Below are 21,774 nucleotides of genomic sequence, written 5' to 3' on the forward strand. Positions count from 1 at the left end.
ACTGCTGCTGCTGCCAGTAACTCCTGCTGCTGCCAGTAACTGCTGCTGCTGCCACTAACTCCTCCTGCTGCCAGTAACTCCTGCTGCCAGTAACTCCTGCTGCTGCCAGTAACTCCTGCTGCCAGTAACTCCTCCTACTAGTAACTCCTGCTGCCAGTAACTCCTCCTGCCAGTAACTGCTGCTGCTGCCAGTAACTCCTGCTGCCAGTAACTCCTGCTGCCAGTAGCTCCTGCTGCCAGTAACTCCTCCTGCCAGTAACTCCTGCTGCCAGTAACTCCTCCTGCCAGTAACTCCTGCTGCCAGTAACTCCTGCTGCTGCCAGTAACTCCTCCTGCCAGTAACTCCTGCTGCCAGTAACTCCTCCTGCTGCCAGTAACTCCTGCTGCTGCCAGTAACTCCTCCTGCCAGTAACTCCTCCTGCTGCCAGTAACTGCTGCTGCTGCCAGTAACTCCTGCTGCTGCCAGTAACTCCTGCTGCCAGTAACTGCTGCTGCTGCCAGTAACTCCTCCTGCTGCCAGTAACTGCTGCTGCTGCCAGTAACTCCTCCTGCCAGTAACTCCTCCTGCTGCCAGTAACTGCTGCTGCTGCCAGTAACTCCTCCTGCTGCCAGTAACTCCTGCTGCTGCCAGTAACTCCTGCTGCCAGTAACTGCTGCTGCTGCCAGTAACTGCTCCTGCTGCCAGTAACTCCTGCTGCTGCCAGTAACTGCTCCTGCTGCCAGTAACTCCTGCTGCCAGTAACTCCTGCTGCTGCCAGTAACTGCTCCTGCTGCCAGTAACTCCTGCTGCCAGTAACTCCTGCTGCTGCCAGTAACTCCTCCTGCCAGTAACTCCTCCTGCTGCCAGTAACTGCTGCTGCTGCCAGTAACTCCTGCTGCTGCCAGCAACTCCTCCTGCCAGTAACTCCTACTGTTCAATGGATCTAATGACATATTAATGAACACTGCATAGAGATAACCAGGAGTCAGAGTTCGGACTTCAAACACCAAATAGGCAATAATCCTGCACTCACCCTGAGATGTCACAATAAAACGATGCTGGTTGTTGTGGTTTAGAGTGAAGCCATCACTTTTGTTTTGTTTTTTGCAAAAAGCACTCAACGTTTCATGACTATCAGCAAGTCACAGTCACCAGAAACAATGGAAGACACTGCTTAAAAAAAAACTAAGAACAAATACATGTTTAATTTGTGTCTTTATTAATTAACCAGGCAACAAATTATAATCTTCACACACAAAAAAAAAAATCACATTTCTTGGGGGTGCTTTGGCTGTCCTAGGGGGCGCTGCAGCACCCCTCCCCTGGCACCGCCTATCTACCTACTGTGTACCGGTGTTGTGCCCAAAAGCGATTCCCGTCCACGGGAGTCACACTGACTGACTCTGTTCCAGCTACTTTTAGGATTTACAGCCGTAACGAACAAACATACCAAACTGTGTACTCGGTAACAACTAAGGTGGCCGCTCAGGGAAATGTTTCTTGTATGCAAAAAAAAAAAAAGATGATTTAACAAGGAAGGATTTGCAGCTCATAGGATCATCTTGCAGGTCATTTACGTGTCAATAATTAATGTTTACAGTGTTTGTGTTGTCTGTTGTTCTTGTAAACCAAACTGCAATTGAGATGACTTACCAATGGGTTACATGTAAAACTAAATTATAGATTTTATATCGCTTATATTATTATACATGTGTGATACAGTTCACTATATTTTGACGTTCTGGATATAAATCCTGATAAAAGAGAATCTGTTTTTGGCAGCGAATCACTCAAAGCACTGATTAAAAGACTGTGCGTCCCAGACAGGACAGAAGAGGTGCTCACCACAACACCAACTGTGTTATACATGTTATGTATTTTGATCTATACAGTACAGTATGTACGGCTGTATGTATTTGACCAACTTTTCACAAAAAGTACTATTCCGAATTACATGACCTTTTCAGGAATCATTTGGCCTCATCCAAGGACCAATCGATTATGGCGCTTTTCCACTCGTACTTCCTTGGCCCACCTGGAGTCAGCTTGCACGACAATGTAGTAGGGATGTCCCGATCCGATACCCACCGATCTGATGGGGACATCCCTACAATGTAGTACCACTGCGGCGTGGACAGAGTCATCCCAGCTTTTCCCTGTCGTGCACAAGCAGTCACCCCCAATAGAATCTACATCTCCTGATGTGGAGCGAACATGGATAGACATCTCTGCCTTGGATATCAGCTCAAAAGATAAATATTACAAAATGTGGATTGTTATAACCATGTTTTTTAGTCAGGATGTGCGTCACTGTCCAGTGTTTCAGTTTAACTAGTGCCCCCTGTTGACAAGACAACGCCTGCACCTCGTTGTTGCTCCACAGGTTGGATTTCTCTACGTCTCGCTCTGTTTGTGAACATTCTCGTGATCGGGTTTTAAAAATGGTGGGGTACAGAAGCCAATCTCCTGTGTCCTCACGCATCAGCCAATCAGTGGAATGACATCTGCCGACATCATATTCTGGACTCGCTTTGTGTCAATTGGAACGGTGGTCGAGGAGGAACTAGGAAAGTACATGGTATCAGGTACTAACACACAATGGACAAGCCTGAAAGGCGAGTCGGGCCGAGTAGGTACTCGTGGAAAAGCCACTGGGTTTTGGAATGGAAGCGCTCCCGGAGAGGAAAGATATTTCTTACATTGTGGACATTGGAGGTCTGCTGGCTGCCTGCCAAGAAGGGCTCGGCAAAGAAATGTGTTGGTGAAGGTATACGCTCTACCATGTTCTAGCTTTTGTAGTAACAGGATTACTGTTGGGACCTTTTATATCTGAGGGCTCATGTTGCTCAGGGACCATAAGGTTTGTCAAAATATCCAATCTGGCATGAAGATTTGAAACCAATTTGTTAAAGTTTTGTTTTGTGACCATGGTGGCGAACCGATACTGGCCCGCAGGACTTTTTCATTTCTGCTTCTGTCCGGAAGAAAATGTGCAAAATGAACAGAGAGTTTCTGCTTGTGCTTCAGCTGTGGTCTCACCATCCGTCACACAGACGACATCCCCTAATTCTCCTCTGGTAAGGAAATCTGTTGTTCTGGTCATCTCCTCGGCAGCTGGAGATATGGTCCAAATATTGGTGTGAGTCCAAAGAAAAGCAGGTTGTCCTGTTTCTCTGTGGGGAACCCTTTAGATAAAGTTTCCTCTTTCAATACATTCACCCCGTCTTCTTTGGGTTACAAAGTGAACTCGATGTGAAAGCTGCTCATCAGGTGCTCGCTGTGGTTTTTGGTTATTCCGTCATTTCCCCCCCGACAGCGTTCACTCTGAAACTGGAGATCAATCCACTTTCTTTGGTTTGCGATTCCTCCACATGATGAGTGCAGTGAAGGCCCCTGTGTAGCAGAGCAGACAGACATTCACTCCACATTGTTTAAATGGATGTGAAGGTGAGTGAGGACGTGAGCTGGAGGTGCAAGAAAGACATTACAAAGTAATAGTGCATAGAATATAGAAAATAGCATGATTTACTCTCTTAGTTGTGTACTTTACCTGTCTGGTACATGTGAGATCAAAACACTGACATCTAGTGGCCGGATCCCACAGTGCACCACTTTATTGATCAATGAAGTTATTTTTCTTTGAGTTATACAAAACGTGCTCGTGCAGCATTGTGATGGAATGAACGTGTGGCTGGAGCAGTAAAAAAAGTGAAGTTTAGATATCTCAATATACCCATTTTGAGGTCCTTTATGGAGGTATTATTGGTGAAAAAGGTTTAAGCACTGGTTAAAGTGGAATTTGTAGTTGTGTACCTTGAATTTGTAGTTGTGTAGCGTGAGAAGTGTACCTGTAGAATTTCTTCTCTCCACAGATACGACGCCACACTTACACATTCACACCTTCTTAATTTCAGGAGCACTAATCTAACAGGATCACGATTTCCTACAATTGTTGCAGTAAATTTGGTGAGAAATATATTTGTGGAGTGTGTACTATAATCAGGAGAGAGTATTTTGTCTGTGTTGAGGGACGAGAAGAGTTCTTCCTGCTGCTAATCAACATTTCATTGAATCACCAGCAGCAGAGACGTCTTGTCTTTTTAGCCACTTTAATAAATTTACTCTGACATGAAGATAACAAAATGTCCCGTCACTTCAGTTTCCGCTTCATAATGGAGAAAAGCTCTTCTCTTCTGATTGGTTGCGGGACAAAATCCTCTCTGGTGATCGACTGTGGGATCAGCTGATCTCAGATCAGCTCCATTGTTAAACACACGGGTAGTTCTTTCACCAGATTTCTCAGCTGAGAGCCACAATGTGTGATTTGTAGTTGGAGGAAACACAATCTGTGATTTGTGGGGAAAAACTTCACGGTGATACAGGAGCACAAATATATTTCTCACCAAATTTACTGCAACAATTGTAGGAAAAATATCAGCATGTCAGTTTATTAATCTGTGACTCGTAAAACAGGATTTGTGCTCCTGTAATTAAGAATCTGTGACTTGTAAGTGTGGCGTTGTATTTGTGGAGAGAAGAAATCCTAGAGGTACACATCTCACGGTGCACAACTACAAATTTCACTTTTACAAGTGCTCAAACCTTTTTCCATAGTCCTTCCTCCTTCCACCAGACCTCTAAAGGTGTCTGGCTTCAAGATGTCCGCAGCAGACCCTGAAAGGTGGTCATGGCACATCCCACAGATGCTCTATCACATTGAGATGAAGGGGAAGGGAAAGCCAGGTCCACGCCTGTGGAACACTGACCAAAGGCCACAGCTCTCCTGTCAGTGGTCATAATGTTATGGCTGATGGCTGGATGATGGACATTGTCCCTGCTGTACTGTGTTGTATCCAGCTACTCCTACACAGATCCAGTGTGTGTTCGGTGTTACAAAGGCGTTGGTGTACTGACCGACACAGAGGAGCAGGAGGACTGCTGCCACCCCGGGTAGAATCACAGAGTACTCTCGAGGGAGGAAGTATTTGTGCAGTGCGTGGTCGCTGTCCACAAATGGCTGGAAGAAGAGGAGAACCAGAATTTGCTTTGAAATAATAATTCCAGTCAGTGGATCATAATTTATAATACACCATGTAATCACAATATGCTTTCAGAAAGTACAGGAAAACGTACTGTGTTATTAGTTACAAAGAAGGAAGTAAACAAAACTAAAAAGTTACTTCCTCCTCCTAGTTATGGGTTGATCTGTGATAGAATGACATCGTTATACACCTTTAGGATATAAAACACCAATCAAACTAAATGTATGAGGTTTTCCAGGGCTGGTATGGGACCTACCAGCACCACCACCCAGACTGAGTAGTAGGTGAAGAGCAGGAGGCTGAGGAGCACCAGGCTCAGGCCCGCCGCTTGGTCCACGCCCGACGCCTGGAAAACACAACACACCAACTCATCACGGTATCTGAGCAGCAGGAAAAAGCTTTCTCAAACCCAACAAGACATACCTGGAGGCACTGCGGCCACGTGACAGTACGTGCTCAATATTATTGTTGAAAGGAATAGAAAACATTCAGTACTTCAACATTTATTTAACAAAGTGACCCGATTGGTTGTGTAGACAGGACAACACACTCCAGTGCAGTATTCACATAGTACTACTGTACCCACTCCACCTGCTGCTTTACGTTTTAACATCAACATGCTGCCGTGCTTCATTTAGATTCTTAAGCTGATTCATGTTACTAGAATGATGAAGGTGTGACCTGGTTTCTTCTGTACAATCAGAGAAAAACTGAAATATTTCAAACTTGTAGTCTGGGACAAAGAAAGAGCAGAACTGTGGGACAGGGTCCACTGCACTACTCTCTGACATGACAGTCTCCAAAAGCTCCTAAAATAAATGCATTATTATTAAAGTGACTCTACTAGAAACAACTCTTTAAAATCTACTTCCCATAAGAGGTCTCACTTCTGCACAGAGAATAAACCAACACACCAAAACAACCACCTCCTCCTCCACCACCACCTCCTCCACCTCCTCCACCACCACCTCCTCCACCACCACCTCCTCCACCTCCACCACCTCCTCCACCACCACCACCACCTCCTCCACCACCACCACCTCCTCCACCACCACCACCTCCTCCACCACACAAATGTTGTCAGAATCCTCTGATACACATTACCTCATTCTACAGGGGGACAACCTCCTGAATTAGGTTGTTGAGAATAAACTGAGACAGTCAATGTGTTTACCATATTTGATAAGCTGCGTCTCTTCTGGGTTTGACACGTTTTCTAAAGGCTTTGATGAAGTTATACAGAGAACATGAAAACGGCTTTGTAACTAAAACGTGTATTTAATCTCTCTTAACGCAGCTTCCCGTAAGGGTCAGGTCGTCAAAATTTAAACCAGCGCATCCGCTGTATAACATCCGATGATTCAAATTAGATTTAAATGTATTTTAAAAGTAAAATCGTTTTTTTTCCCCTTACCATTTTCAGCTCACAAACAGCTGCTTTTACTTCCGGTGATTTTTCTTCTCTTCGGCCTTTCTTGACTTCCGGCTCAAAGAGCTTACTCGGCGTCTCTCCCGCCCCCTGCTGGTCGCCTCGCTCATAACAACTACAACTCAATATGGAAATTTGATGAAATTTATTAGATAATCAAATAATAGTTTTTTTCAACAGGTGCAGTTGAATTTTTGGCATGACTTCTATCCGTGCCAGGGAAAACTGTTTCAAACTATTTTGAAAACAATATTTACAGCGACAAAATTAGAAGGAACAACGCTGTAAATATTGTTTTCAAAATATCAAATAGTGATACTACTACTGATTTTTAAGCTCAGAAATACAACCTTCAGAAAATAATTCTTAGTATTTTAGCTTTTTAAAATCTCAAATACCCAACTTTTTTCCCCCACATGAACCAGACTTTTTTTTTTTTTTTTATTGAACGCTCAGTATTTCCTTTTTATTTTTTTTAATCCTCAGAAATTTTAAAACATTTCTGAATTAAAGCTTTTTAAAATAGAAGGACTGTGACTTATTTCTCTAAGGATTCAGACTTTTAAAAAACAATCTCTGGATTCCAAATTTATTTAATTTGTATTTTGTAAGAATGCAAATTTATTCATCAAACATTTCAGGATCTTTTTTTTTTAATCTTAGGATTCCATCTCTTTTCCCAGAATAAATTTACAGAGGAGATGAACTTCCAGATATTGTCATTTTTATCAGTTTATGCAGATTAAAGTGCCTTCATCAGTTTGGTTTTCATAAAGTTCTTAACAGAACAGTAACAATTCCACTTCCACATTTATTTTCTGGCAGTGTAACACAAGAAGTGAAGATAGATACAAAAAAAGAAAAGAAACCCCAAAAGATTTGCTGTCCACAGTTAGAAAGACAACAAAAATAAACAAAACATGTTTTTATCACATACTAATAATACTCTTTGTTTGTGAATCCCAGCCAACAGAACCAAGACAATGCTCATATTAATATTCAAATATTATAATTTAACAGATCTGGTCTTTTCACTAACTTAATATGAATCAAATTAGTCCTAAAATATAGTAAAAAAAAATTGTTCATACAAGAACACCAACCTCACCAATAACACATCATAATCCCACTCCCAACCACTCAGATCATTAGAAAAATAGATATATAAAAGAAATAAAAATAAACAAAACCAACATTTAGCAGGAGTACATACAGCTTGGATACACACTGGAGTGTACACATGGTCAAGTACAAAGAAAAGGAGAAGCTGGGACACATTCACCAATCAGGATTCCTGTGAACCACATTGTTGCTGTGATGCTTCACATTGTACACAATTTCAAAGAGCATGGCCTGTCATGCTTATTCTCTCTCTCTCTCTCTCTCTCTCTCTCTCTCTCTCTCTCTCTCTCTCTCTCTCTCTCTCTCTGTGCATGCTGGGAGCGTTTGTCATGTTTTTTTCTGTATTTTTCATTGTTAATGTCCACAATCACTATAGTTTAATAATCACAGAGCACTTTTTGTTTTATTTCCTTCTTTCTCGGGGGTTTCGGTGGGTTTGGGGGGTTCGGTGGGTTTGGTGGGTTTGGGGGGTTCGGTGGGTTCGGTGGTTTCGGTGGGTTTGGGGGGTTTGGGGGGTTTGGTGGGTTCGGTGGGTTTGGGGGGTTCGGTGGGTTCGGTGGTTTCGGTGGGTTTGGGGGGTTCGGTGGGTTTGGGGGGTTCGGTGGGTTCGGTGGTTTCGGTGGGTTTGGGGGGTTTGGTGGGTTTGGGGGGTTCGGTGGGTTCGGTGGTTTCGGTGGGTTTGGGGGGTTTGGTGGGTTCGGGGGGTTCGGTGGGTTCGGTGGCTGTGGGGGAGAAGGTCCGTTACAGCAGGTGGAGCAGGTGGAGCAGATTGCTCTGGCTGTGGGGGAGAAGGTCTGTTACAGCAGGTGGAGCAGGTGGAGCAGGTTGCTCTGGCTGTGGGGGAGAAGGTCCGTTACAGCAGGTGGAGCAGGTGGAGCAGGGTGCTCTGGCTGTGGGGGAGAAGGTCCGTTACAGCAGGTGGAGCAGGTGGAGCAGGGTGCTCTGGCTGTGGGGGAGAAGGTCCGTTACAGCAGGTGGAGCAGGTGGAGCAGGTTGCTCTGGCTGTGGGGGAGAAGGTCGGCTACAGCAGGTGGAGCAGGTGGAGCAGGGTGCTCTGGCTGTGGGGGAGAAGGTCGGCTACAGCAGGTGGAGCAGGTGGAGCAGGGTGCTCTGGCTGTGGGGGAGAAGGTCGGGTACAGCAGCGTGAAGGCGGAGGCCCAGATGAACGGCGCCGTGGTGATCTTTATGGACCGGGTGGAGAAGGCCAACTCCGTTGTGGAGACGGGAATCACCGTGCTGGACAGGTAGGTCCAGGTCCAGCCGCTGTCCCAGCCTGCTGTCCGGGTGATCCTGTCCAACGTCCCTCCTTATGCTCCAGATGAGCTCAGAACCAAGGAGCTTTCCAGGTTTGGAAAAGTGTCTGGCTCCAAAGAAATCCTGTCTGGAATGAAGTCTCCGCTGCTGAAACAACAATATGTCTCAGAAGACAAGTATTTATGATTCTCAATTACCCGAAACGAGGAACTCAACCTCAGGTTCCGTGTGAGAGGAAATGATTAGGACTACAATGTCTTCACGAGCTCAGCTGGTATGGAATGTTTGAGCTGTGGTGAGGAGGGACACACGGTGAAGTCCTGTCCGCTGCGGGCTCAGTCGGCTCAGCCCGGTTCCGAGGACCGGCCGATCGCCGGTCCTCTGGCTTTACCGAGGAGACGCGCTGCTGTGACCGACCAGGAGAGCATCAAACACAGGGTGAGTAGTGTAAATACACCGGGTGGAGGTGTAAATGTGAGCGTGAGTGAGGAGAGTGTGTCGGGTGGAGCTGGAGAGGAAGGAGGAGTGAATGACACTGAATGCAGCGTGAATGAAAGAAATGTAAATATCAGTGGTGAGGTGGAGGAGAAAAAAGAAAAAAAGAAAAAAAAGTGGTTGATAAAAAGAGTGAGCCAGATGTGGAGCAGGAGAGAGCTGAACAGGTGGAGGAGGCAGAAAGGAGCAGCAGAGATGAACAGGTGGAGGAGACAGGAGGGAGCAGCAGAGATGAACAGGTGGAGGAGACAGGAGGGAGCAGCAGAGATGAACAGGTGGAGGAGACAGGAGGGAGCAGCAAGGCAGAAAAGGTGGAGGAGGCAGAGATGGAGGAAGAAAAAATTGGAAAAAATAAACCTGCAAAAAGGAGGAGGAAGAGAAAAAAAGAGTGAAACAAAGAAAAGCTGTGGGGACACTGGGGGGTCAGGGACACTGGGGGGTCAGGGACACTGGGGGGTCAGGGACACTGGGGGACCCCCCCAGAAGACAGTGGAAACGAATATGCATCAGATAACAGTGACATTTCTTTTAACAGTCCTCAAAAAACCAAAGTACCGTACAGTGCAGGAAAATATAAGATGTTTTTACAACAAACAAAAAACCAACACGGGGTAAAAGTAGAGGACCACTTCCCAGACCTCAGTCTTTTTATTGTTTGGGCCAGACTCCATCTGAGCAGCAGACAGGAGTCTGGCCTCACAGGACAGGAGTCTGTCCTCACAGAACAGGAGTCTGGCCTCACAGGACAGGAGTCTGTCCTCACAGGACAGGAGTCTGGCCTCACAGGACAGGAGTCTGGCCTCACAGGACAGGAGTCTGTCCTCACAGGACAGGAGGAACAGACTGAGGAAACTTGTGCTGAAAGACAAACAACTGTTAGATGATGATGCTGACAGCCAAGTCTGTTTTAATTAATGTATTTGTTTTTATCCTAGTTTTAAACATCTCTTTTATCATGGATGTTTTTAAACTGGGTATTTTAAATGTGAACGGAGCCGAGATCTGAGAAAAAGACCAGCAATCTATGAGACAGCCACACTTAAAAAGATAGACGTCCTGTTCCTTCAGGAAACCCACAGTGATTTTAGTAATGAAGCTGAGTGGAGGAGGGAATGGAAAGGGGAGGCCATGTAGAGCCTCCACCCTCCTCTCAGTGGAAGAGGGCATGTAGAGCCTCCACCCTCCTCTCAGTGGAAGAGGGCATGTAGAGCCTCCACCCTCCTCTCAGTGGAGGAGTGGGCCTCCTCTTCTCCAGGGCTTTTAACCCCAACTCACTGGAGGTCCAGCACTGTGTACAGGGGAGGTTGCTTTTAATCAAAGCTCAGTTCCACCATTTTAAATGAGTCTTTATTAACTGTTTTTGTTTTTGTTTCTGGGTGGAGATTTCAACTGTACAGAAGACGCCTTAAGGTAGCTGGTCCACTCTCAGGACATAGTGGATGTCTGGAGAAGGATGGTCCAGCCTTAAGGCAGCTGGTCTCAGGACATAGTGGACGTCTGGAGAAGGATGGTCCAGCCTTAAGGTAGCTGGTCCACTCTCAGGACATAGTGGATGTCTGGAGAAGGATGGTCCAGCCTTAAGGCAGCTGGTCTCAGGACATAGTGGACGTCTGGAGAAGTATGGTCCAGCCTTAAGGCAGCTGGTCCACTCTCAGGACATAGTGGACATCTGGAGAAGGATGGTCCAGCCTTAAGGTAGCTGGTCCACTCTCAGGACATAGTGGACGTCTGGAGAAGGATGGTCCAGCCTTAAAGTAGCTGGTCTCAGGACATAGTGGACGTCTGGAGAAGGATGGTCCAGCCTTAAAGCAGCTGGTCTCAGGACATAGTGGACGTCTGGAGAAGGATGGTCCAGCCTTAAAGCAGCTGGTCTCAGGACATAGTGGACGTCTGGAGAAGGATGGTCCAGCCTTAAGGTAGCTGGTCCACTCTCAGGACATAGTGGACGTCTGGAGAAGGATGGTCCAGCCTTAAAGTAGCTGGTCTCAGGACATAGTGGACGTCTGGAGAAGGATGGTCCAGCCTTAAAGCAGCTGGTCTCAGGACATAGTGGACGTCTGGAGAAGGATGGTCCAGCCTTAAAGCAGCTGGTCTCAGGACATAGTGGACGTCTGGAGAAGGATGGTCCAGCCTTAAAGCAGCTGGTCCACTCTCAGGACATAGTGGACGTCTGGAGAAGGATGGTCCAGCCTTAAAGCAGCTGGTCTCAGGACATAGTGGACGTCTGGAGAAGGATGGTCCAGCCTTAAAGCAGCTGGTCTCAGGACATAGTGGACGTCTGGAGAAGGATGGTCCAGCCTTAAGGTAGCTGGTCCACTCTCAGGACATAGTGGACGTCTGGAGAAGGATGGTCCAACCTTAAGGTAGCTGGTCCACTCTCAGGACATAGTGGACGTCTGGAGAAGGATGGTCCAGCCTTAAGGTAGCTGGTCCACTCTCAGGACATAGTGGACGTCTGGAGAAGGATGGTCCAGCCTTAAAGCAGCTGGTCTCAGGACATAGTGGACGTCTGGAGAAGGATGGTCCAGCCTTAAGGTAGCTGGTCCACTCTCAGGACATAGTGGACGTCTGGAGAAGGATGGTCCAGCCTTAAGGTAGCTGGTCCACTCTCAGGACATAGTGGACGTCTGGAGAAGGATGGTCCAGCCTTAAAGCAGCTGGTCTCAGGACATAGTGGACGTCTGGAGAAGGATGGTCCAGCCTTAAAGCAGCTGGTCTCAGGACATAGTGGACGTCTGGAGAAGGATGGTCCAGCCTTAAGGTAGCTGGTCCACTCTCAGGACATAGTGGACGTCTGGAGAAGGATGGTCCAGCCTTAAGGTAGCTGGTCCACTCTCAGGACATAGTGGACGTCTGGAGAACGATGGTCCAGCCTTAAAGCAGCTGGTCTCAGGACATAGTGGACGTCTGGAGAAGGATGGTCCAGCCTTAAGGTAGCTGGTCCACTCTCAGGACATAGTGGACGTCTGGAGAAGGACACATCCTGACTGCCGACAGTATACCTGGTCCCACTTTAGAGAGAGCAGGGTCTCCTCAGCCAGGTTAGATCGTATTTATAGTTTTAAACATCATTTTAATGTCTTTAAGAAGTGTGATATTTCACCTATTGGTTTTACTGATCATTGTTTACTTTTAAATAGTATTTTTATCAGAAATGTTTTACCTAAAAGCGCCTACTGGCATTTTAATTCAGTTTTAACCTTTGATAGAAGCTTTAGAGGCTTTAATGTTTGTTTGGAGGTTTTTAGAGAGGAAGGGGATTTTAGCAGTCTTAGGCAGTGGTGGGACCACGGTAAGACTCAGATCAAACTCCTGTGTCAGCAGCACACCCTAAATGTCACAGGTGACATCACCAGGTCTATGAAGCATCTAGAGACCCAGATAGTGGAACTGGAACACTTAATGAGTCCACAGGAGATCGAGGTTATATTGAAAGCCTCAAAAGAAAAAAAATGTCTTCAGACGACCTGCTGAATGTTAAAGTGCAGGACGCATTGGTCCGGTCCCGGTACCAAACCATCTCTGGGACGGACGCTCCCTCTAGCTTCTTCTTCAGCCTGGAAAAAAAGAACGGTCAGGGGAAAGTGGTCCACTGCTCTCAGACCCGGGGCAGGAGATCTCAGAACCAAGCAGGGTGAGGAAGAGAGCGGAGAGCTTTTACACATCCCTGTACGAGACCGAGTACAGGGAGGAGCAAGGTCTCCTGGAGGGGATCCTGAGGGGACTGCCTCAAGTCTCAGAGGAGGAGCAAGGTCTCCTCGAGGGGTTCCTGAAGGGACTGCCTCAAGTCTCCGAGGAGGAGCAAGGTCTCCTGGAGGGGTTCCTGCGGGGACTGCCTCAAGTCTCCGAGGAGTCCAACAAACAGCTGGAGGCCTGCCTGGAAATGCAGGAGCTGCGGGCGGCACTGCAGGCGATGTCAACGGGCAGGTCTCCTGGGATTGACGGGCTCACCGCTGAGTTTTATAAAACGTTCTGGGAAATCCTAGATAAGGATGTCCTGGACGTATTTAATGAGTGTCTGGCCTCTGGTTCCATGCCAGTGTCCTGCAGGAGGGCAGTCCTCACTTTGCTCCCTAAAAAAGGGAACCTGCAGGACATCAAAAACTGGCGTCCTGTGTCTTTGCTCTGTGTGGACTACAAACTCCTGTCCAAAGTATTGGCCTCCAGGCTGGGGAGGGTTATGGAGCAGGTCCTCTACCGGGACCAGACCTACTGTGTCCCTGGTCCAAAGTACTGGCCTCCAGGCTGGGGAGAGTTATGGAGCAGGTCCTCCACCGGGACCAGACCTACTGTGTCCCTGGCAGGTCCATGGTGGACAACGTCCACCTGATTCGTGATATTTTGGAAGTCTCTAGTTCTTTGGACATAGATGCTGGTCTAATTTCAGTAGACCAGGAAAAGGCTTTTGACCGCGTTGAACACGACGTCCTTTGGAGGGTCATGGAAAGCTTCGGGTTCTGGTTTCATAGCTAGGATCAAGGTGCTGTACAGAGACATTGAGAGTGTGCTGAAGTTTAACGGCAGTCTGTGTGCTCCTTTTAGAGTGTGTAGAGGTGTCAGGCAGGGCTGCGCTCTGTCTGGGATGCTCTATGCACTCTCCCTGGAACCCCTCCTCAATAAGCAACCTTCTAGTTTAGGGGGTCTGTTTTTACCGGGTTTTAGTGAAGGTGTAATTTTATCTGCTTATGCAGATGATCTTATTGTTTTTATCAGGAGCCAAGAACAAATAGACCTTTTAAGTAAGATAATAAGGGATTTTAATGTGACATCAGGGTCAACTGGGGAAAAAGTGAAGCCCTCGCTGTCGGCAGGCGGCATGGCGGTCTCTCAGTTCTTCCCCAGAATTTAACATGGAAAAAAGATGGTTTTAAATATTTAGGGATACATCTGGGTAAAGAACATTTTGTTCAGAAGAACTGGGAGACCGTCATGGACAAGATGGAGGGACAGCTCTCCAAGTGGAGGTGGCTCCTCCCCAAGATGTCACTCCGAGGTAGGGTTCTAGTTTTAAACAACCTGGTAGCATCTCAGCTGTGGCATCGGCTCACCAGTGTAGACCCTCCTCCAGGCCTCCTGACTCAAATTCAAAAGAAAATGATGGATTTCTTCTGGGATGGTCTGCACTGGGTGCCACAGGGGGCGCTGTTTTTAGACAGAGAGGAGGGGGGTCAGGGCCTTGTCCACTTGGCCAGCCAGACTGCCACTTTTAGACTCCAGTTCCTGCAGAGGTTCCTCACAGGCCCGGCAGATCTGATGTGGAGAGGTGTGGCCAGCTGCATCCTGAGGGGTGTGGCCAGCTGCATCCTGAGGGGTGTGGCCAGCAGCATCCTGAGGGGTGTGGCCAGCTGCATCCTGAGGGGTGTGGCCAGCAGCATCCTGAGGGGTGTGGCCAGCAGCATCCTGAGGGGTGTGGCCAGCTGCATCCTGAGGTGTGTCAGTAAGTTGGGGTTGGATAATGTTCTGTTCTTAACTGATTCTAAATTCCTAAATCTCAAGGGGTTTCCTCCTTTTTATCAAAGTATTTTTAAATGCTGGGCTTTATTCACACATAGAAGGAGCCTGAAAGCGACTCTCTGCAGTGGCTGTTGAAACAACCCCTGATCCACGGAGCCAGACTGGACATCAGCGGAACAACAACTCCTGGTCTGGGGAAGGCTGATCCAGTCTGGGACCCTCACCGTGGGTCAGCTTGTGGATGCTGTGGGGCCGGACCTGAGCGACGCCCAGGCCCTGGGCTCTCGACTGAAGCTGCAGTCTGTCCGGGTGTCCCAGAGGCTCCTGGAGACCTGGAAGACAACACTCAGGGCCAGAGACAGGAGCCCCCTGAGCAGGTACAGCCAAGGAGAACTCTCCCCGGATGCTGCAGACCCCTTCCCTGAGGTCCCGCTGAGCCCGGGGCTGGGGGGATTGTCCTGGTCCTCCCCGAGGTCCTGCTGAGCCCGGGGCTGGGGGGATTGTCCGGTCCCCTCCTAGAAATCGCACAGCCTGAGAGACTGTCGCTGGACAAGGCAGACAAACTGACTTTTTATCGGAACTGTGTGAAGAGCATCCACAAGGGTGGACTGAGCAACAGACCCCCCACTGTGTGGTCGCAAAGACTGGGTCAGGGTGGACCCGGCCCCCAGTGGAGGATCTTATATAAACCCCCCCTAAAGAAACCAACTGGAGACCTTCAGTGGAGGATTTTACACGGTGCGATCGCTTCCAATGCTTTTATCTCTGTCAGCAACCCTGCTGTTTTAAACACTATCTGTTATTAACCCTGCTGTTTTAAACACTTTATCTCTGTTATTAACCCTGCTGTTATAAACACTTTATAAACACTTTATCTCTGTTATTAACCCTGCTGTTATAAACACTTTATCTGTTATTAACCCTGCTGTTATAAACACTTTATAAACACTTTATCTCTGTTATTAACCCTGCTGTTATAAACACTTTATCTGTGTTATTAACCCTGTTGTTATAAACACTTTATCTGTTATTAACCCTGCTGTTATAAACACTTTATCTGTTATTAACCCTGCTGTTATAAACACTTTATCTGTGTTATTAACCCTGTTGTTATAAACACTTTATCTGTGTTATTAACCCTGCTGTTATAAACACTTTATCTGTGTTATTAACCCTGTTGTTATAAACACTTTATCTGTGTTATTAACCCTGCTGTTATAAACACTTTATCTCTGTTATTAACCCTGCTGTTATAAACACTTTATCTGTTATTAACCCTGTTGTTATAAACACTATATCTGTGTTATTAACCCTGCTGTTATAAACACTTTATCTGTTATTAACCCTGCTGTTATAAACATTTTACCTGTGTTATTAACCCTGCTGTTATAAACACTTTATCTGTTATTAACCCTGCTGTTATAAACACTTTATCTGTGTTATTAACCCTGCTGTTATAAACACTTTATCTGTTACTAACCCTGCTGTTATAAACACTTTACCTGTTATTACCCTGCTGTTATAAACACTGTATCTTATTAACCCTGCTGTTATAAACACTTTACCTGTTATTACCCTGCTGTTATAAACACTTTATCTGTGTTATTACCCTGCTGTTATAAACACATTTAAAAACATTCTGTGCTGGACGGAAAACAATGAACTGCAGTTTGCACATTTTTTAACATGAAAGATTTTATAAGCATCTGACACACAATGTGACTTTGTTTTTCTGATGAACTGGTGTGAATAAAAGTGTTTCCAAAAATCAAAAACCTATCTATCTATCTATCTATCCATCCATCCATCCATCCATCCATCCATCTATCTATCTATCTATCTATCTATCTATCTATCTATCTATCTATCTATCTATCTATCTATCTATCTATCTATCTATCTATCTATCTATCTATCTATCTATCTATCTATCTATCTATCTATCTATCTATCTATCTATCTATCTATCTATCTATCTATCTATCCATCCATCCATCCATCCATCCATCCATCCATCCATCCATCCATCCATCCATCCATCCATCCATCCATCCATCCATCCATCCATCCATCCATCCATCCATCCATCCATCCATCTATCTATCACTCTCTCTCTCAAAATTAAAATAAAAAGCACAGAAATTGCTTGAAGCTATAAAGAACAATACGTTTTAATAGAGATTCTGGTTCTGTTGTTTTCAGTCCACAGTGTGGAAGATCTAATCAGAGCAAAATGAAAAGCTCTAGCAGCATTAAGATTCCAGATTCCATGAAAACACAGACGGCGTCCCGAGAGTAGGAGTCCTGTGATCCCACAAGAGCACAAGGAAGCAGAACAGTTCAGGTTCTTGAATAAAAGGAGGACAGGGGACGGATTTGAAGGAGGTAAACAATCTCTGCATAGACAAACAATAACAAAAACTGCCTCATTTATAAAGGTTGCGTAAACACAAAATGGTTCCTGAAAGAGGCGTACGCCACTTCCCACGCAAAGCTTGTGATTTATAAAAGTAAACTTTGTGGGGGAATGTGCGTACCGAATGTGCGAACCTGCAGCGCTGATGGTGAGCTGGAGAACTGAAGTTTAATACGTTTAATATCTTCAAATATCAGACTTACAGATCCACGTAATCATAAACAGCCGAGCTGCAGTGGTATAGATGTTTCTTTACTGGAACATTACTGCTGAATCAGCAGCTCTATGTCCACATGTCAAACTTCCATCTTCAAATGATCCAGAGCGGCTAGAACTGATTGATTATCAATGATCCAGAGCAGATAGAACTGATTGATTATCAATGATCCAGAGCAGATAGAACTGATTGATTATCAATGATCCAGAGCAGATAGAACTGATTGATTATCAACTGTGACTTCGGGTGGAACGATCAGTCTCATTTCAGAGTGAACACATAAATAGTGCAGTGACAGTGGTGAGTAAAGCTGCAGTGTCGGGAGACACACTGACTGTCTGTCTCTGGGGACGTCTGTCTCTGGGGACGTCTGCTCTGGGGACATCTGTCTCTGGGGACATCTGTCTCTGGGGACGTCTGTCTCTGGGGACGTCTGCTCTGGGGACATCTGTCTCTGGGGACGTCTGTCTCTGGGGACGTCTGCTCTGTTCCAGCTGCTTTTATTAGGATTTCCAGTTATAAGGTACAAATATACTGTATGAACACGGTAACAACTAAAGTGAGTCTCATGCAAAAAGAAAACTGCAATTGAGATGATTTACCACTGGTTACATGTAAAATAAAGAAATTATAGATTTTATATTGCTTATTTTATTATCATACATACGTGATACGTAACACAGTTACGTATATTTTTACGTTATGGCTGTAAATCCTGATAAAAGCCTCTGGCGGTACGGTCATGTGCTCGGGATGCACTGGGGCTGCAGACAGAACAACCTCCTCCTCCACCCTCCACCTCCACCTTGGGAAGACGCCTCGCTTACCCTGGACTTATGGTCGCCAACTCCCAGAAACAAAATAAGGGACACCTCACTGGCCCGTTTGCCTTCACTGTTCCTGGCGTAGTGACATTTTCTTAGTTCTTTTTTTTCTGTGTATGAAACATTTATTTTACTTTCTGACTTGAACCTGAATTTTAGTCGATGCATATTATTTTTGATATGAACACATTGAAAGCAAATTATTTAGCAATTTCTATTTATTGCAAATTACCAAAAATAACTGAATAAAATCTGTATTTTTCTTAAATAGAAACTTTCATAGAATATAAATGCATATTTCTTTAACAGAACTTTGTCTGGCTTAACTGACAACAGAATAAATAAAAATGTGCTTAAAATTAAATGAATAGAAAACAATAGAAAGCAGAACATTCCTGTAATAATGCACATTTAGTCAATAAGAACAGTTCCAACAGAAAGTCTGTGGAAAAGTTCTAAACATAGAATATTTGTTCCTCCAGGTGAACGACAGCCGGCTGCAGCTGAAGTAAGAAAAGAAACAAAGATTAAACTCATGAACCTAAAAGCTCATTGGTCCACCATGTAAAGACAGAATATTTGTTCCGTTAGTATTTCTGTTGAGGTATTACTGCAGTGAGGACGTGTTTGTCTTTCAGTGTTACACCTTAAAACTGATCGAGACATTTCATCATTTAGACTGACAGTGAGCTCACTTCTAATTAATTCAGCAGAACGTTTGTTCCTCACATCAGTCTACTTCTTCTTCATGAAGAAGGAATCCTCTCTACAAACACAGTATGAGCTGGACGCCGAGGACAAAGGAACAACAGTCTGGACGCTGAGGACAAAGGAACAACAGCCTGGACGCTGAGGACAAAGGAACAACAGTCTGGACGCTGAGGACAAAGGAAGAACAGCCTGGACGCTGAGGACAAAGGAACAACAGTCTGGACGCTGAGGACAAAGGAAGAACAGCCTGGACGCTGAGGACAAAGGAAGAACAGTCTGGACGCTGAGGACAAAGGAAGAACAGCCTGGACGCTGAGGACAAAGGAAGAACAGTCTGGACGCTGGGGAGGAACTGGATCCTCTCTGCGGTTCTCTTGAGCCGCGGTTCCACCGCTCTTTCTGTGGCAGAACGTCGCGGGACGGGTTTTCGTGTGGTCTGACTGAAAAAGTTGTGGATGGTACGGAAAGAACCGCCGACCACCGGCTACGATTTTCCGCCACCTCTCCGTTGAGGTACCTAGCACCGTGGAACAGGTCTGTGAGGAAGAGCGACAACACAGCTGTCTGCTGATTGGTCGTGAGGATCGCCACTCTTAACTTGCCCATAATATTTAAATATTTCATCGAGCGTAAACCCTCCTGTTGTTGTTTACATACGCCGCTTTGCTCACTGTTTGTTTAGTTACCTGGTTTATTGAAACGTCGGTGCGTGACAACACTGCGGTCTTTCAACAAGGTGCTCCTCTCAGGAACAGAAGAGGAGGAGATTCAGCAGGAGCTGGACGCTGCTGTTCACAATAAGTTTGTGCTGTGTCACATAGAACACAGAGAACTCGGACGGCCAAGTAAAGGCAGCCGCTGCTGGCCGCTTCCGTGTTCTTCGCTCGACGCGTCCCCGAGTTGTTCACAACTCCGCCTACATTTTAATTGTACTTTCTGTGGTGGGACCGCGTGACAGAGTTGGGCCTGGGTGTGCTTTGTTGTACCGAAACCTCCCGCTCTGGCACGTACTGCGTGGTGGAACCGTGGCTTTGGACTGCCATGTTTCCTTCTCCTGAGGTCCTTTAGTGAGGTACTGTAGTGAGGTACTGTAGTGTGGTTCTGCAGTGAGGTACTGTAGTGAGGTTCTGTAGTGAGGTACTGTAGTGAGGTTTTGTAGGGAGGTTCTGCAATGAGGTTCTGCAATGAGGTACTGTAGTGAGATTCTGCAGTGAGGTACTGTAGTGAGGTACTGTAGTGAAGTTCTGCAGTGAGGTTGTACAGTGAGGTACTGTAGTGAGGTTCTGTTGTGAGGTCCTGTGGTGAGGTTCTGCAGTGAGGTACTGTAGTGAGGTACTGTAGTGAAGTTCTGCAGTGAGGTTGTACAGTGAGGTACTGTAGTGAGGTTCTGTTGTGAGGTCCTGTGGTGAGGTTCTGCAGTGAGGTACTGTAGTGAGGTACTGTAGTGAAGTTCTGCAGTGAGGTTGTACAGTGAGGTACTGTAGTGAGGTTCTGTTGTGAGGTCCTGTGGTGAGGTTCTGCAATGAGGTACTGAGGCTAAAAACCTTCGTGGCCTCAGAAAAAGTTGAAAATCAAAGTCGAGATCAGGACCAGAAGAGACAGAGCAGCTGCTGCCTGGTTCTGTAGAGGAACACAGTTATCATCAGTATCAGGACCAGAAGAGACAGAGCAGCTGCTGCCTGGTTCTGTAGAGGAACACAGTTATCATCAGTATCAGGACCAGAAGAGACAGAGCAGCTGCTGCCTGGTTCTGTAGAGCAACACAGTTATCATCAGTATCAGGACCAGAAGAGACAGAGCAGCTGCTGCCTGGTTCTGTAGAGGAACACAGTTATCATCAGTATCAGGACCAGAAGAGACAGAGCAGCTGCTGCCTGGTTCTGTAGAGGAACACAGTTATCATCAGTATCAGGACCAGAAGAGACAGAGCAGCTGCTTCCTGATTCTGTAGAGCAACACAGTTATCATCAGTATCAGGACCAGAAGAGACAGAGCAGCTGCTGCCTGGTTCTGTAGAGGAACACAGTTATCATCAGTATCAGGACCAGAAGAGACAGAGCAGCTGCTGCCTGGTTCTGTAGAGCAACACAGTTATCATCAGTATCAGTATCTTGACAAAAGCGGGCTTACGTGGGAGAACTGCACAGAAGTCTGCACTGATGGAGCTGCAGCCACGGTCGGGCGCATCAAAGGCTTCGTCAGTAGAGTCAAAGAGAGAAACCCAGATGTGATGGTTACGCACTGTTTTAGCACCGTGAGGCCCTCATTACAAAGACCTTACCAGCTGATCTAGCTCCTGTGTTGGATGATGTTGAGCGCGTAGTGAACTTTGTGAAGACGCGACCTTTGAAATGTCGCTTATTTGCGTCTTTGTGTGAGGAAATGGGAGCGGAACATAAAGTCTTACTGCTCCACACGGAGGTCCGGTGGCTGTCACGCGGCAAAGTGCTGGCCCGTGTGCACGAGCTGCGAGAGGAACTTAAAGTATTTCTGACAAATGAGAGGTCTGATTACTCAAAGCTGCTTGCAAGTAATGAGTGGTGTGCAAAGCTGGCATACCTGGCTGATATATTTCATCATCTGAATGAACTGAACACACGGATGCAAGGCCGAAATGAAAACCTGCTGACAAGCACTGATAAAATGAATGGGTTCCGTTTAAAGGTGCAGCTCTGGCAACAACATGTGCAGCTCTGGCAACCTGGACATGTTCCCACTCACCGAGAAACTGCATGATGGCAACACTGCTGCAATGTGCCAGGTGATTGGCACACATTTGAAAACTCCTGAGGAGAAGTTGTCATTTTATTTCTCTTCAGCCTTCACAGAA

The 21,774-nt window shown here is 46.2% G+C and overlaps 1 protein-coding gene across 1 annotated transcript; it reads right to left on the reverse strand.

The window, feature by feature from the left end:
* Positions 1-1,178: 1,178 nt before the first annotated feature.
* dpm2 (dolichyl-phosphate mannosyltransferase subunit 2, regulatory) lies at positions 1,179-6,483 on the reverse strand. Its single transcript, XM_080476291.1, has 4 exons — positions 6,437-6,483; positions 5,279-5,368; positions 4,895-4,997; positions 1,179-3,373 (listed from the first exon to the last, which is right to left on the reverse strand). The coding sequence occupies exons 1-4, from the start codon at positions 6,437-6,439 to the stop codon at positions 3,318-3,320; spliced, it is 252 nt and encodes an 83-aa protein (XP_080332417.1). The 5' UTR covers positions 6,440-6,483; the 3' UTR covers positions 1,179-3,317.
* Between the last annotated feature and the right edge of the window lie 15,291 nt (positions 6,484-21,774).

This window comes from Lipophrys pholis (genome assembly GCF_963383615.2).
Source record: "Lipophrys pholis genome assembly, chromosome: 12".
Taxonomy (NCBI): domain Eukaryota; kingdom Metazoa; phylum Chordata; class Actinopteri; order Blenniiformes; family Blenniidae; genus Lipophrys; species Lipophrys pholis.